Source organism: Furipterus horrens, unplaced genomic scaffold (assembly GCF_987537825.1).
Source record: "Furipterus horrens unplaced genomic scaffold, mFurHor1.1.pri manual_scaffold_5, whole genome shotgun sequence".
In the NCBI taxonomy this organism is placed as follows: domain Eukaryota; kingdom Metazoa; phylum Chordata; class Mammalia; order Chiroptera; family Furipteridae; genus Furipterus; species Furipterus horrens.
This window is the reverse complement of record NW_028327175.1, coordinates 12607974-12623598: the sequence shown is the minus strand read 5'-3', so window position 1 is coordinate 12623598 and position 15625 is coordinate 12607974. Positions and strand designations below refer to the sequence as shown.

The window sequence follows — 15625 nt, the reverse complement described above, 5'->3', positions numbered from 1 at the left end:
CCCATCCTAATACTTGACAGCAAGGAAATCTCTCTGATGCTTGACTCTGTGAGAGAAAACTACTCTCCCAGTAAATCTGGAGACAGAAAAAGAACACTGGGCTAGAAATTAGGGGTTTTCTTTGATTTGGCCATTATTTATAAGTATGTTTTTTGGGGGGTTGCTTGACTTTTGTGGTCCTTGGGTCCTCAGCAGAGCAGTGATTGCTTTAAGTCTTTCTGTTCTGCTTTTTAAAAAGACATGTAACCCTTTCTTTAAACAAAACCTTTCATGAAGGCCAGGCTATGAAGCTGATGGGAGAAAAACTTCTCCTCCATTAGACCAAGCCAGCAGCCCATGGACACAGAGGCGAACCGCTGCCTCGGATGCCCCCATGCCTGTTCTGGGGTTGCCATGGGTTCCCGGGGGAGCAGCTGGTTCTCACCTGTCCCACACGTAACACTGCACTCTGTCCAGTGGCCATACTGCCAGAAGTACATCAGCTTCTCCACGTCACTGTCAACGCCATCTTTCCGGATTGTGTACTCATACTTGATGCCAGGGTTAGTCACCTGGAATAGAAGCTACAAGGCAAGAGAGAGGTCATGCCAAACTGCCATGACTTTACACTGAACTCCATGGCCACATAAAATTATTACACCATGCGCATTGTCTTAGAGTAGTTATGGAAGCATACACTGGAACAAATGTCATTAAGCGAGTCTGCCTCGACCTCTGCTTCCGCCTGTACATTTACATCCACCTATATCTATATTTGATCGTCACCATTTTATTTTTTCTTGGCTGAATTCCCACGGGAATTTCAGTTCATGGAAACAGGAAGGTCTACTCGTAGGAAGTTGCTCTGAGGGAATGATAAGCAGGGTCTTTTCCAGCCATAGGCTGGTAGGTATGTGCCCTTGTGTACTTACTAACCTTGTAATTATGGGTAAGTTACTTCCTCTCTTTGTGCCTTAGCATCCACATTTGCAAGTGGAGGATAATAATAGCACCACTAATAGGGTTGTCGTGAGAGTTAAACAAATAAACGCAATGTGATTAGATATGATTAGAACAGTAGTTGCAATGTAGTTAGCTCTCAGTGAACATTAACTTTTATTGCTGCTGTAGCCGATGAAGCTCTTTTCTAGCTCTCAGACTGCTTAGCTCTTTTAAAGCATAGAGTTTCGGGATAAAAATAATCAGGGGTTTTAGCCAAGGCGTACCATGCTTGAGACCTTCTCTTCACTGCCCCCTCCTGCAGGGAATCTACATAAAACACATTTGAAATGAATTCACCTTAAACCTGGAGGGGGTGGGTTGGTTGCCTCATGGTGGCTTGGGGGTTCATATGTGTAATAGTTTCCTGTATAGGTAAGATATAAGGCGTTCTGACATTTATGAAGCAGAGATGTCAAGCCTTGACCTCCAGCTTCTGTGAGTGCTCTGATCTCTGGCTCTGAAATGACTTCCCTCTAATTTCTAGTATTGTTAGCTCTGCCTGTCTCTTGGGCCATCTGTCATCCCCAATGTGCCATGTCTCCACCAGTATAATTATTCTACTCCTCCTCTGTAGTTCTTTGCCAGTACCAAAGACAAATCACTCATGATTTTGAAGAATAAGACATCCTACATCCTAACCCCACTTTTCCCCAAGCGTTTCACAAAGTGAAACCTTTGCTTCAGGACACGAACATGAGAATATGTTTAAGAACAGGTCAGTTCATCACCACGGCTGGGAGGCTACTTGGAAACTCACGCCAGACTGACACAGACTGATAGCATCTTCTTTATCTCCAAGAAACAGTTGCCCTGAGATAAACAGCCTGTGTCAACTACACCAAACACTGAACTGAAACCTCCCAATGGATAGTTTAGGGTCTCTGGCATTTCATTATGGGGGTTATGGCAAATTATAGGCAATAAAGGATTAGCAGCACAAAACTAATATGTTTCTTCCTCCCCTGGTCCTTGCTAGAAGTTTGAAGGATCCTTAATTCATGTCTCCTAGCAAATATCTTGGAAAAGAAAAAGGAAAACTCAGAAACACCTAACGGATGTACATATCAACATTTCCTTTCTTCATTACCTGGATCCACACGGACTCATTGGTGGGACCTGTGGCCATCAGTTTCTCTAGGTCTCCTTTCCGGTCATATTGAAAGACTGTCCCTGCCAGCTTGTAGTTCCCATTCCACTGGATAATAAATCCTCCATTGAGGTAATATTTTTCAGGGTCTTCACTCCTGATGGCCAGAAAGTTTCCAGCTCCCTCCACCTCCATTACCCGTATGTCCCGTGCTCCTTTTGGAATCAGTCCGATGTCAACATAACCTAAGGGAAGAAGTTACAGTGAATGAAAGGGACATGCTAGCATAGCTGAGCACAATGTGTTTCATCACCATCATTTAGTGCCCTTGCTCAGCCCTTGGGTGGCCACTGGGATTGGTAGATGGACTAACAATGGAGACCTTCAAAGACCTTGGTCACAAGCAGAATTCTCAGGAACTTTGTGACTCAGTATGTAAACAGTTTTGTGAGGAGAGGTAAAATAAATGCAGATTGCACTCTGAAACTTTTGTGGTTGATCCAGCATTTATTTTTTCTGTGATTTTATGTTGATAGTTTAGAAATTTACATCCCTCCAGCTAGCTTTTCAATAGCATCTCTGCTCCCTGATTTGTTGCTATATCCTGTTGCTCATCCTCACTGCCTGCAAGTTAAAGACGGAGTCTTAGAAGGAATTTAATCATAACTTAAATTCATGATGAGAATCCTGGAGGGAATCTTGGGTTGATTGCTATCCCAGTGCTCTTGAATACAGCTTGTGATGAGAAACTCATCTCTAAGCTCAGCTCTTTATGTTGCTAGACAATTCTTTTCATGAGAAAGAGTTTATTCTTATTTTTTCTTAGGTTTTGCTGAAATATGAACTTATATTTTAACCTTGCATGTTCTAATCTAGCCTTCTAAAAAAGCACAGAGGAAGGCGGTAAAGGTGATGGAAGGAGACTTGACTTGGGGTGGTAAACACGCAATATAATATACAGATGATACGTTGTAGAGTCACATACCTGAAACGTATATAATTAATGAATGTCATCTCAATAAACTCAATTTTTAAAAAAGCACAGAGGATATCCCTATAAAGATGACAACCAATTCTAGCCAGTCTCCTTGCTTACTGGTTATTATGGGAGAAAAGGGACAAATGCATCCATGTTTCCTCTCTTTGCCAGATGCCACACTAAGAACTGCTCTTCATGCATCCATCCTGTTTATGCTTCCTCAGAACCATCGGCTCATAAATGCAGTAGCATGGAAGGAATGTGGACTTTGGGGACAGTACTATGAAAGAAATACTGAGTCATGGGGTCAGAACACTTGAGTTCTAGTCTCTGCACTGCCGTGAACAAACTCTATGATGTTCATCGACTTATTTAACTTCTTCAAATGTCATCAGCACAATGAAGGGACTTGAATGAAATGATGCCTGATGCCTCTCCCAGCTCTGGATTCCACTATTTGCCATTGTCGAAGCTAAACATCCTTCAGTCCTTCAACTTTTCCATTAAAAACATGGTAGTAAGACCCAGATCATTCTGGTCAGTTTCCACTGAATACACGAGTATTGTAGGTTCTTCGGCCTGACAAGCAAACCCTCATCTCTGTCACCTGAAAGTGAGTCTTGTAGTAATCCCATTTGGCCCTCACACACTTACCTGAGGTGGAAGGTTAAAGCTACTAATTTATAACAAGCTCAGGGAGAATATTTATCACATGCAATTGAGGCTAATGTAATTTTTTAAAAACGCCTTTGAAGGGCTGCTCCTTGCAGCTATTTTCTGACTTAGGGTGTTGCATGCCTTCCCATTCAGGAAAAAAAAACTGGCTACTGCCTCATCCCTTGTTTAAAAACAAACAGACCAAAAACAAAAAGAAAATTTTTAAAAGAGAGAAAATACAATTAGAGGAAATAAAAACAACAACAGAGTTTGCTTTTGATCTCCCACTTAAGAGAGAACATCCAAAATTATAAGTATTTATCATGAGCAGATTCTGCCCGATTGAAATGGAGACATTTCAAAATTTAAAATAAAAGTTTTCAAAATAACATAATGCTTTTAGTGATATAAGTGCTGCTTCTGGATAGTTTGCAGATAGGTGGTGTAAACTGAAGCAAATTTAACCATGAGCAGAAGAAATAATATATATTTGCAAAAGAATACCCAGGAGAAAGCCAAAGGATTAAATTAAAGTGATCTGGAGTTTAAAAAGAACCATGATAAATATCCACCAGACTCCTTTCCACGTGACAAAAAAGCCCGCCATAGAGAGAGGGGTAAAATAAAAAGTACAAGTTTCTGTTTCCCTCTACCCCAGCCCTCTGTATCAAAGATAATTACAATTAATAGTTTATTCAGTTCCCTTACAAAACTTTTTATGCATACACAATTTTTTAAACAAGTGGGATCATGCTGTACAAACTATTATTGCTTTTTAAATTTAATGTCGTCTCCTATTTTTGAGCATTTCAATAACTGCAAGAATGACTTAATCTCACTTATTTAACCAATGTCCTGATAATGGCTATGTAGGTTGAAGGGAATGGCTACCAATCTCCTTACCTAAAAAATGAGGAAACTGAGTTCCCAAAAGAAAAAAATCTACACCACATCACACAGCTAAACTAAGAGGATACATACCTACAACCAGAGTTTACTAACCCCTAATCTAGTGTTTTAATGGGAAAGTGTGATAGGTAGAACAGAGGTGAAAACAAATCCTCTTGAAGGTCTCATCCTCATGGGCCTCCTTTACAAAAATGAGAATCATATTAAAAAGTTGCACAAGTGAAGCATTATTGAGACATTTATTCTATTTCAAGGGCAGGTATTCAGGGTTAGTAAGACTATTTAAGAATGATGAACATATTCATTCAGCAAAATCACTTTCTTCCATCTTTCCCATTTTGAATGATTTGAAAGTCACAATCTGCTAAAAAACAACAACAAAAGCCATGAATCTCTCCCTCCAGGCTCAGTCCCCTGCCACTTCAATTAGTTGTTTGTTACCAGATCCTTCTTTCTGTTTAAACATCTTCCTCACGGTCTGGCAGGCAGAGCCGTCCCCAAGGCACACCCCACAGCGATCTTCCGTGGCGTTGGAATCGATCTCATAGTCACAGCCGACCCTCTGCAGGAAGAGAGGTTGGGGTGAATGACACAGGCAGGAGATGCCACACCTGCCTTGGGCCTTTGACTGAAAGCCCTCCCCTCTTTGCTCTTGGTGAGACTGGCTTGGTGCAGGTCCAAGCACAGATGCAGCCAAAACATCCACTGAGGGTACAGGAAATACTTGCTTAGAGGAGACACAGGGGCACACTGAGTGGGTCTCCCCTGAGTATGAGGCAGAACTGAACACAGTTCCAAGTGTTTAACTATGAAAATGTCTTGGGATCGAAATTGGTGGAATAGCAGGTCCCATTCAGATAGGCAAACCTCATGCCCTTCTTCTCTACAGGGACTTCCCAGGGGTGATGCAATTATTCCACCTCCAACTGGGTTGTTCAGTCCCTTTCCATTCCTCACTGGGTTACTCTCCCTGCTCCTGCCTGAGGACAGCAGGTGAGCCAGCAGCCATCAGAGAAAGGCTAGCTTAATGCCAAGACCACTCCAGTCCACGAGGAATAAAATCTCTGACCTGCAGACCTATCATCAGACCCTTCAGAGCCTCCTGTGACCCCAGCCCCCACTGCCCTTCACACATACCCGTATCCCAGTCATCCTAACCTCCTTCCCTCCAGCCACAGAGGAAGAACTGGCCCTTCCTTCTCTGAGCCAAGGATAATCTTGTCCCATGTGCTGGACCAAATCCCTTCTTAGTGTTCTTTCTGTCCATGCGTCCTCCTGAATCATCACGTTTCCCTCTCCACTCATTCCTTCTCCTCCATCTATCAATATGGCCAAGTCTTTCCCATCCTAAAATTCCCATTCTGGAAAAGGTGAATATCAGTGTTTGGTGGCATCGAATACAAAGAACCACGACAGTTAAGACTGAAAGCCATGAAACATGGGAACATCTGCTGAACTTCTCTGTTGCTTGCTTTTTTCCATGCCAGTGGTAAAAGAAAGAGGGAAAACTATACCACATTCTATGAGTCAGATTTTAGTTTTCTGTATGGAAAGAGGAATTGTGCCCAGTAGTTTTTTTTTTTCCCTCAAAGGGAATTCCCTTTCTTATTTTAAAGCCACCTCAAATCAACTGCTATGGAGTTGTTGGAGTTTCTTATACATTTGCATATTAATCAATTATCACACATATATATGGTTTGTGAATATGTGTATTTGCTCCACTCTCTAGGTTGCCTTTTTATTCTGATTACTATTTCCTTTCCTCTCATCAATTCTTGACTCTATCATTTGGACTAAAGAGTATCTTGAGTATTAGAGAAATCAGGTCCCAGTCTTTCACTAGGCCTTTACCCCTATACGAGTGAATAACCAATAAGTATTCTTGCTAATTCTCATTTTTAGCTTGTAACATTGTTTTACTTTTAAATTCTCAAGTAACTGAGAACTGGCACCATGACCTAATCCAGCTGGAATGTCATCATTTTTTCTACAGTCCCTGGGCAAAGGTAGAGACTGGAAGAATGCCTGGCTCTACAATGAGACTGATCCCCAGCCAATGAAAGTTTTAAAAGGGAATATAGTTTGGAAAGATTCATACTTAACTGAAAAGAACAGGTAAATGGTTTTACCATTTAATAAGTGGGCGGGAGACTAGCAACAATATACTTTCCTCACCATAAATCCGAGGGCCAAAAGATACGATCTGGAATCCTGGAGAGAGACCTGGCCCAGAGATATCAATTTAGGGCGTTCAGTATAACACTGAAATGGCCAGAATGGCCTTGTAAGAGAACAAAGGTGGCTCTGGACAGTTTCTGAGAGGAATGAGGGAGGGAGCTAACCTAGGACAGGTAGGAAGGTTGTCTATAAGAGTGAAGACTCAGCAGGGATTGAAGATATTGGCTTTGTAAGGGCACAAATTCACAAAGTTGATTTCTTATTTTAAGAAGTACACAGTAGGCTGATAGATAGTAAGATCAAAAAAGGGTTGTGGGTGGGTTGATGAAAACCAGGGTCCTGGGATGTGAGAGATTGATGGGAGGCCAAGAGGAACAATCGAGGGGCCGCTCATGTGATAGATCGGGGCATCTGGGCTCTTTTGGAAGGGAATTAAGCCTGAGCTTTGCTGACTAGGAGAAAGGAGAAGAAAAGGAAAGTCAAGGAACTAGTCACCAAGAGAAGGGGTGAGAGGGATGGAAGGTTAGCAGACTGTTCAAAGATAGTTGATGAGATTGCAAAGCTGGGCAAGATGTGATTAAAAATGAGAGATATCTTAAGAATTCAGTTTATTTTTAAAAATGGGGAGGGCACAGATAGTTATCTCCTAGAACAAATTCAATTTTGATCAAGCTCTGATAATTCCTTTGAGGACAGAACCTGCAAACCTAAAAAGTCAACATGTTGACAAATATAAATTCAAAATAGGCAGCAGAATATATGAGCAAAAGCAAATGTAGTAAATATTTATATAAATATAAGCCAACGTATTTTTATATCCACAAGGAAGATAAATTGTACAAACACTGTATACATTATTTTTTCCTGATGGTGTATCTTTTTATTTCCATACATGTTCAATTCCCTCTTAAAAAAAAAAAAAAAAAAAAAAAACTGTAGTAAGTGAATAAAACTAACAAAGCTAAAAATATCTACAACCTGGATCTTTGGAAGATAAGTTGTATTTAGACTATTAAGGTAAATTTGATCTGAATAATTTTTAGCTTAAAAACTTTGCTCAGTGTGGTAGAGAGAAAGTGGGTAGTTATACCTTCTAAAAGGTCTTAACGGGTTGCCAGAAAGAGGAAGGTAAGTTGAGAGAATATGGTTTATTTTAGTAAACTGAATTAATTGGTTTCAGGAGAGGCACCCAAGACCCCAAACAGCTATGTTTTCCATCACACACTAAAGATGCTGCCTCTATGCATGCAAAGGTATTTATGTCTAAATGATCATTTGGCATCACATTCATTTCCCGGTGACCTAAGTTCTCAGCCTTAGCTGCATATGACAATCAACTGGGGAGTTTTAAAAATATCAATAGCCAGGCCCCAAATTCCAGAGATTCTGAATTTTGAGATCAAGCTAGATATCAGTAGTTTTAAAAGCTCTCCAGGTAATTCTAATAGGCAGTCAGGCCTGAGAACCTCCGCTTGAGATAGTCATGGGCTGTTTGGGCCTGAATTAGCTAAATAAACTTTTTCCCACTCTGTCAAACACATCTAGCCTAAAACATGTTAATTATTTTTGGCTCTTTTTATACATTGGTAATTAGTGAGTCTGGAAGAGAATTTTGCCTGAGGCTTTTCTAATCGGGAGTCCAATGATGGCTGGCTGTTCACTCGCTCTTTCCTGGGAAACAACATGCTGCCTCCCAAGCTTTGCTTAGTGCTGGAATAAGTCAAAGGCAACTTCAAGGTGGTAAGTGCACCTTCCCAGGGTGCTGAAAATTTATGGGCAGGAGCTTTTTACAGTGGTGATTTGGTCCAGTTGAAAAAGAAGTATGATCAATATTTGCAAAAACAAATACAATGTATTAAGAGTGTATTGTGTGCCGGGGCTCTGTTATGGGCTTAAGGTAGATGATCTTATTTAATCTTTTTGACAGCCCCAACTAGGGAGATATATTATCACAGTTTTATAAAGGAAAAGCGAGCCTCAGAAAGATGTATAGGGTGATACAGCTAATAAATAACGCTAATGAGTTCACATTCTAAGGCCTCAGCACTAAATCATTATACTTTACTAACAGTTAATTAGGTATTTCAATAGCATAGTTTTTCTTTCATTGATTAAAACCACATTGTCTTTAAACTGAGATTTATGCCTGGGTGTTAGATCACAAAACTTGTTCATTATTTCCTTGCAAAACAAACTGTGAGCAATGGAAAGGAATTTTTCAAAGGCTATACACATGAAAGCATTAACAAATCAAGTCTAAGTAATTTATGTAAAGGCGGAGGTGACTAATGGAGTCAGTGAGGAAAAGATAAATAGAAATCAGAAGACCTGGTTTTTATAACTAACTACCTGTCATGCTATCTCTCTTCCTAAGAAGATCATATCAGTAATCAGTGGAAAATTAAATGTAAGCCTGCCTGGAGAGAAACATTATACAAGCTATTATTAATTTCAGTTTTTGCTAAAATTTAATGACTCTGTTGGCAAGTAACCAATGAATAATTTAATGCCACTGAAATAACCAGGCTTGCCTTTTCCTTAACAATTCCTCCTTTGTAAAATATTTTGTAAAGATTTAATTTTTTTATTTTTAGAGAGAGGGGAAGGGAGGGAGAAAGAGAGGGAGAGAAACATAGATGTAACAGCGATACATTGATTAGTTGTCTCATGTATGCACCTCGACTGGAACCAAACCTGCAACCCAGGCATGTGCCCTGACTGGGAATCGAACCAGCAAACGTTCTCTTTGTGGGACAATGCCCAACCAACTGAGCCACACTGGTGAGGGCACAATTTCTCCTTTAATTTGGTTCTTCTTCAATGTGACCCTGCTCCATGCCTAAAATAACACCCCAGGGCACATCAACAGATCAAAAAACAAAGACAGCAGGAGGGAAACCATTCAGTTCCAACCTGTGTCTCTGAGATACACAGAAGTCTTGCCTCCCTGACCAAAAATAAAACCCAGACCACACGCAAATGCCACAAAAGCAAAAGATGCAAACTTTTGATCTCCTGAATTAACAAAAGCACGAGTTTATAAAGTTGTAGATTAAGGAAACATACCCAATACCTTACATATGCCATTAATACAGACATTTCTGCTATTGCCGCCTTCAAAGCAAGGGGTACCATCAATGACAGCATCCAGCATTTTCTCGGAAAACTGGCCATCTATGGGTCGGCAGAAGAGCTCACAAGGATGTGCTGAAGTGAAAAAGAGACAAAGCCTTGCAGGTTAGCTTTTTAGCCCAGCACCTGTCCTGTCCCCCAGGATCCTTTCATACATACGAACATGACCCCAAGTGTTGTAGAACTGGAGATGCCCATCTTTTGCTTTTCTATGAAACATGCTGAAAATAGTTTCTGTTTTCTTTTTCCTTTTCTGGTTAAAGAGTTTTACGACAAATTAAACTGGGAAGATTGCTTTACAACGTAACGCCCCTTGTTATAAAGGATGAGACCTTTCAATCCAGCATTAAACATACTTGTAAAAATAAGGCATTGCGCAAGTGGGTTAACCTAGAATGAAGTACTATCAACCACTGATGCAGGATTTGGGCAAGCATGACACCTGCCCACTGTCTGCAGCAACGTAAGCACACCTCCAGGGGAGAGGTGGTTTTCTCTGATGGGACTAGCTCCCCACTAACACCCAAACTACTACCCCCCCCCCCAAATTTCTCGCTTATTCTCCTCAAGCCCAAGAAGTCCTTGGACACAGATTTACAACCACACAGAAACAAAGGATCTGCTTTTTTGCTGCAGTTGAAGCCAACCTGCTATCATAATGGTCTGTCCCATCCTGTTGGGTCCTACAGTGAATCCATTCTAAGGTTCAATTTTCTAGTCCCTGTGAATGAAGATAGGGTGATGTCCAGCAAGAACTGTTCTAAATATTTACTTGATAAAAGACATACCTATACACAGGTATGCAGAGTAACCAGAAAGATAGATAACTTTTAAACATACGTGGCCTTACTTACTAGATACAATGTTAATAGGTAATACATGTGTATGATAATAACTCAAATAGTAATTTTCTTTTGAATGTCTTGTTTTCTTTAAGTGAAGAACTCATGAATATCTTCTTCAAGAAAGGCCTTTTGGGATCTCTTCTGGATCTGCTTATTGTGAGAAGGACACTTAGTTTCTTGGTCTCCCAGTTTGCTGGTGGTATGACCAGCGGAAGGCTCCACCTGTAGGGCCGTTTGCCAAGGACCCAATGCAGTGTATGTGAACATCAGGTGCAAAGCCAGAATGCACGGCCTTAGTGTGCCTGCTCAAGGGTGCAACAAGCTATGTGGTAAAGTAATAAAAGTATAAAACACACAAATAAAACTAAGAGCAAAGGCTCCCAACACTGAAACTCTGGACAAACTTGAGACAGGCCAAAAGTATATACTCAAAGCTTAAGGAATGAAAGAATACCAACTGATTTTATATAAGGTCCCATGGTTGAGTTGTCTGAGAAAATGAACATTCAAAATGAGCGCCAAGGGAAAGGGGGTGGAAGACTCCAGGGACAAAGCACGACATGGGTTGCCGTAAATCTTCATTCCCGGAAGCATGATTAGCTCTGCCACTGCCTGAACTGCAGCAGAAGAACTTAGAGGGAGCAGTTCTGCTCCTAGACATCAGAACACCCATCCTTGCATGTGAAATCCAGGGAATCGTTTCAGAAACACTGGGCTATCAGGAAGTGGTGGATGCAGGAGAAACCCTTTAAATAAGACTTTGAGCTTTAGAATTTGAAGTTGGGATTATGTATCTGGACACATAAAGCAAAAAGAGAAAGCATCCCTGAATAATTCTGATTGATCCTCTCAAAGGAAGTTAGGTAACTGAATAAACTTATTAAATCAAATGTTGAATTTTCAATGTGCTGAAACGAGACAGCTCAACATTTTTGGATCATTAGAAGTGAAAGATAAAGCTTCCTAATAGGGATAAACACATTTCCTAGGCCAAGGAAAGGTTTGGATGCATGCCATGTTTTGTGAGTAGATAGCAATTTCACTTTCACCATTTAAAAATAATCGATTTTCTAAAATCCACCTACTGGAGAGGCTCCATGGGTATAAGCCCAATGCAATCGCTCAGCATCTCACACTTGGTTGAATGCTTTGTTGTTGTGGTCTGGGAACTTTTAATAATTTTGTATTTGAACATAGATTTTGCAAGTGAAATCCAATGGAACAATGAATCACATGCACAAACCGAAGAGATTTGCAGTATGTATGTCCACAGGTCTTTGTCTGATTTTAAGAAACAAGTTATATTCATCATAAAAAAGAAGCTCACCCTGGCTGGTATGACTCAGTGTATTGAGTGCCAGCCTGCAAACCAAAGGGTTACAGGTTCGATTCACAACCAGGACACATGCCTAGATTGCAGGCCAGGTCCCCAGTTGAGGTAGTGTGAGAGGCAACTATGCATTGATGTTTCTCTCCCTCTCTTTCTCCCTCCCTTCCCTTTTCTCTAAAAATAAATAAATAAAATCTTTAAAAAAGAAAACTCATGCTACAGAACAATAATGGGAATATATTGAACATATATGAATGACCCATGGACTCAGACAACAGGGTGGTGACTGATCGTGGGGGCATGGGGGAGGCAGGGGAGAACAATGGGAGAAAAATAATGGGACAACTGTAATAGAAAAACAATAAAAATATAGTTTTTTAAAAAAGCAGCTTAGTTTAATGATTAGGCTCAGGTCAGATTAAGAGTAAAAACAAAAACAAAAGCAAACAATAAGTCCAAACCAAAAATCCCAACCAAACATCAACCAAGTAATTATCAATATTCTGTAATTTTGCTTAGTCTAAAATGGTATTCTTTTACTTTCTGATATGAATATATTATTATAATCCCCAAATATGTCAAAATGTATATTAAACATAAGAAGACATTAAAATTAATATATTCTGCAATCACCTCAGAAAGGTATGAAAACAAGAATAGAACTAATTTTTAAAAATGAATTAAACCCACATCATTGATGTGTTATATTAGGCTACATGTAATACTTACTGTATATTTTTAAGGTGTGTCTTTTGGTTAAGATGTTTAAGGACTGTGATACTAAATCTATAATTGCACTATAAATTATTTGCTTTAGTGGTTAACACAGGCTGGGGCAAAAGGAGATATACAGTTGTTTGTATGAAAAATAATACAGTAATTAATAAATTATAATACAGGAATAAACTCTGAGTTTCACATACTCAGAACTGTAAAACTACTTTTGCCCCACCCTGTACTTAGGCTTCAGAGTTAGGCCTGGGCTAACTGTTGGCTCTATTGCAATGGCCCAATTTACTTACATTCTTTAAATCGAGAAGCTTATCCATAAGAACTGGGTCAAACAACTTAAATTTGCTCCTAGGACTTCTTTTTGTGGAGATAAAATTAGGGAACTGCATATCAAGTGCTGAGTGAAGTGCCTGGGACACAGCAAGTACTGATGTAAATTTATTATAAGTTTGTTCCCATTGTCAATTATATCAGTATTTTCAGTATAAGCTGGTTTCATTATCATTTGGGAATGGGTTTCACCCCAGGTAGCAGAAAGTGGTGCTTCCTTGCCTTAAAGAGACAGAAGTTTATTTTTCACACAAAACAAGAAATCCAGAGGTGGGAGTTTGCAGCTATCCTCCATCTTTCTTTGTGCTCAGCTTCTTGGCGGGTAAGTGAACTTCATGGTTTCAATGTGACTGCTGCACCCTGGTAGCAACGGGGGATGGGTGAATGGCAGATGGGCAAGGGGCCGAGGGCTGGCTGGGTGGACACCAATTAGAAACATTCCCGGAGGCTTTAGAAAGATGAGCTTCCATCTCTATCTCTTGGGTCAGAACTGGGTCTGCAGGGAATACGGGTCAGTGAGTCTTTTTAGTTTTTCCTCTTCTGGTGCAGTGGAAAGCGAGAGCGAAGAGGGTTATGGATGCCTTGGGGTCTGCAAACAGCCTTATTATTCCATCATTTCCCCTCTTGAAGCCAGATTTTTAATCTGTGATCTGAGAGGCTAGGCTACAGCATCTCCCAGGTTCTCTGCACACTTACATTCTCTTTGAAGGCAGTTTGTATCTAAACCCCAGGGATTCTTGTAATAAACTCTATGCCTGCACTCAGGTGCCCCCAGATGCTGAGACTATCCCTCCAGCTCTTGGGAGTGCTGCCAGCAGTGGCCCTCAGTTGTCACCTTGGCTTAAAAGCGCTTCCTTGCCCAAGACAGTCACCCCCTTCCAGGAGCAGACCACACCAGGGACTGGCCCATGCTGGGCATAAGGACCTGGCTCCCCCACCCCAAGTGTGGCAACTCCCAAGGTCCATTCCAGCTCCAAGCTCCCAGTGGAGTTGGAGGAGGCCTTTGTTGAGACTGCACTGCAGTCCAGTTCCTGCGCCTTCAGGATCCCACTTCCTGCCCTCTCTTTCCACAGCTGCTGGACTTCCTGCGCCCTGGTCTCTGTCTCAGAGTCTGTTTCCTAGGAACTCAATCTGCAACAATTCCTTAAGGATGTTTCTGCAAGACCCTATCCCACGAGGAGCAGACTGGTCTGACCTCATGTCAGACCCTCCACATTTGCTGGAGACCTCACTGGCATCAAGTATTAATTGGGCTTAAATATTTAGGAGAAACAATTTCAAAAATTAGCTTAAACACAGAGTTATTTGTGTGTTCTGAGAAATTAAAAAAAAAAAAATCTAAAAAGGAAGAGAGATTCCAGGAAAGGGATGACATTAAGAATAGACTGTGGTTACTTCCTAATAGAAGATGCAGGGTATAAACACATTCTATTAATATAGGCTAATGAAGTTCCTGGGAATCTACATAAGTTACTGTGTGTGTGTGTGTGTGTGCGTGCGTGTGTGTGTGTGTGTGTGTGTGTGTGTGTGTATCAGCCAAACAGACCTATGCTTCAATTCCGGCTCCGTTATATAAAATCCTGAAACCTTGAATGAGCTATGGTCCTCTCTGAGCCTAAACTTCTTTATTGCTAAAGGATGGGGAGGAGGGTAAGTGGGATAATGTATGGTCACATGCTGATATAAGTTCGGCCTCAAAAAAATTCACCTAACGCATGGCAGCTCTTCTTATTGGTGCCTGCGCAACTCTGACCAAGTAGAGTTGGGATAATTAATTTTTTGGCCAAGAACGCTGGTAAAGAAAATGTCTATCTTGAAAAGTAGGCTGATCTATGATAGATTAGTAGTTTTCAACTTTTTAAGAATTATTTTCCTTCTTTTCAAAGAAGACCTTGCCAATAAGGCAGATAAAACCAGGATTTTATTAAGCATAGGTTTTGTAAGTTCAAGTAGGTTAAAAATAAGTTAGCGGGATTCACAGAAACTATTTAGATGAACAGAAAATTTTGACATTGAGCTTACGAATGGAATTATACTTATATGGGTTATAGCATCTAATTTTTTCTGTGGGTTTTTGGTTCCACACTATTGAAAAATCTTGACTTATACAGACAAATAGTTGTAAATGGTAATAGTTTAGAACAACTCAACTTGTAATTTTAGGATATTTTTCAGTTAAATTGTGTTGATAGGAGACTTTTATTCTAAGGTCTGCAGAAGACCAAATTAATTTGACTGTATAAGTTAATGCATTGGTGGTTTCTGATATGTTAAATCCTGACATAATATTTTTGAGTGTAAGCATTGTTTTTTATTGTACTTTTAAAAATAGTTAAAATTTTTAAAAGTGAAATTAGCATCAAGCACATTTGGAAGCTCTGGGATTCCATGAAACAGTTTGCAAGCTCTAAGATTTGATGGCGTTCCTATGCTTATTCTGAATGTTTAAATCTATGATTCTTCTT

General features: G+C 40.3%; 1 protein-coding gene across 1 annotated transcript in view; it reads right to left on the bottom strand.

Annotated features, from left to right (window-relative positions):
* The window catches only part of ADAMTS12 (ADAM metallopeptidase with thrombospondin type 1 motif 12), a 230028-nt gene that overhangs the window by 63810 nt on the left and 150593 nt on the right, over window positions 1–15625 (bottom strand). Inside the window, exons 13-16 of the mRNA XM_090278891.1 lie at window positions 9865–9998; window positions 5055–5175; window positions 2069–2313; window positions 425–563 (exon numbers count right to left, since the gene is read on the bottom strand). Of these exons, the coding sequence (XP_090135017.1) occupies window positions 425–563; window positions 2069–2313; window positions 5055–5175; window positions 9865–9998 (639 nt within the window). The remainder of the gene's footprint in view (window positions 1–424; window positions 564–2068; window positions 2314–5054; window positions 5176–9864; window positions 9999–15625) is intronic.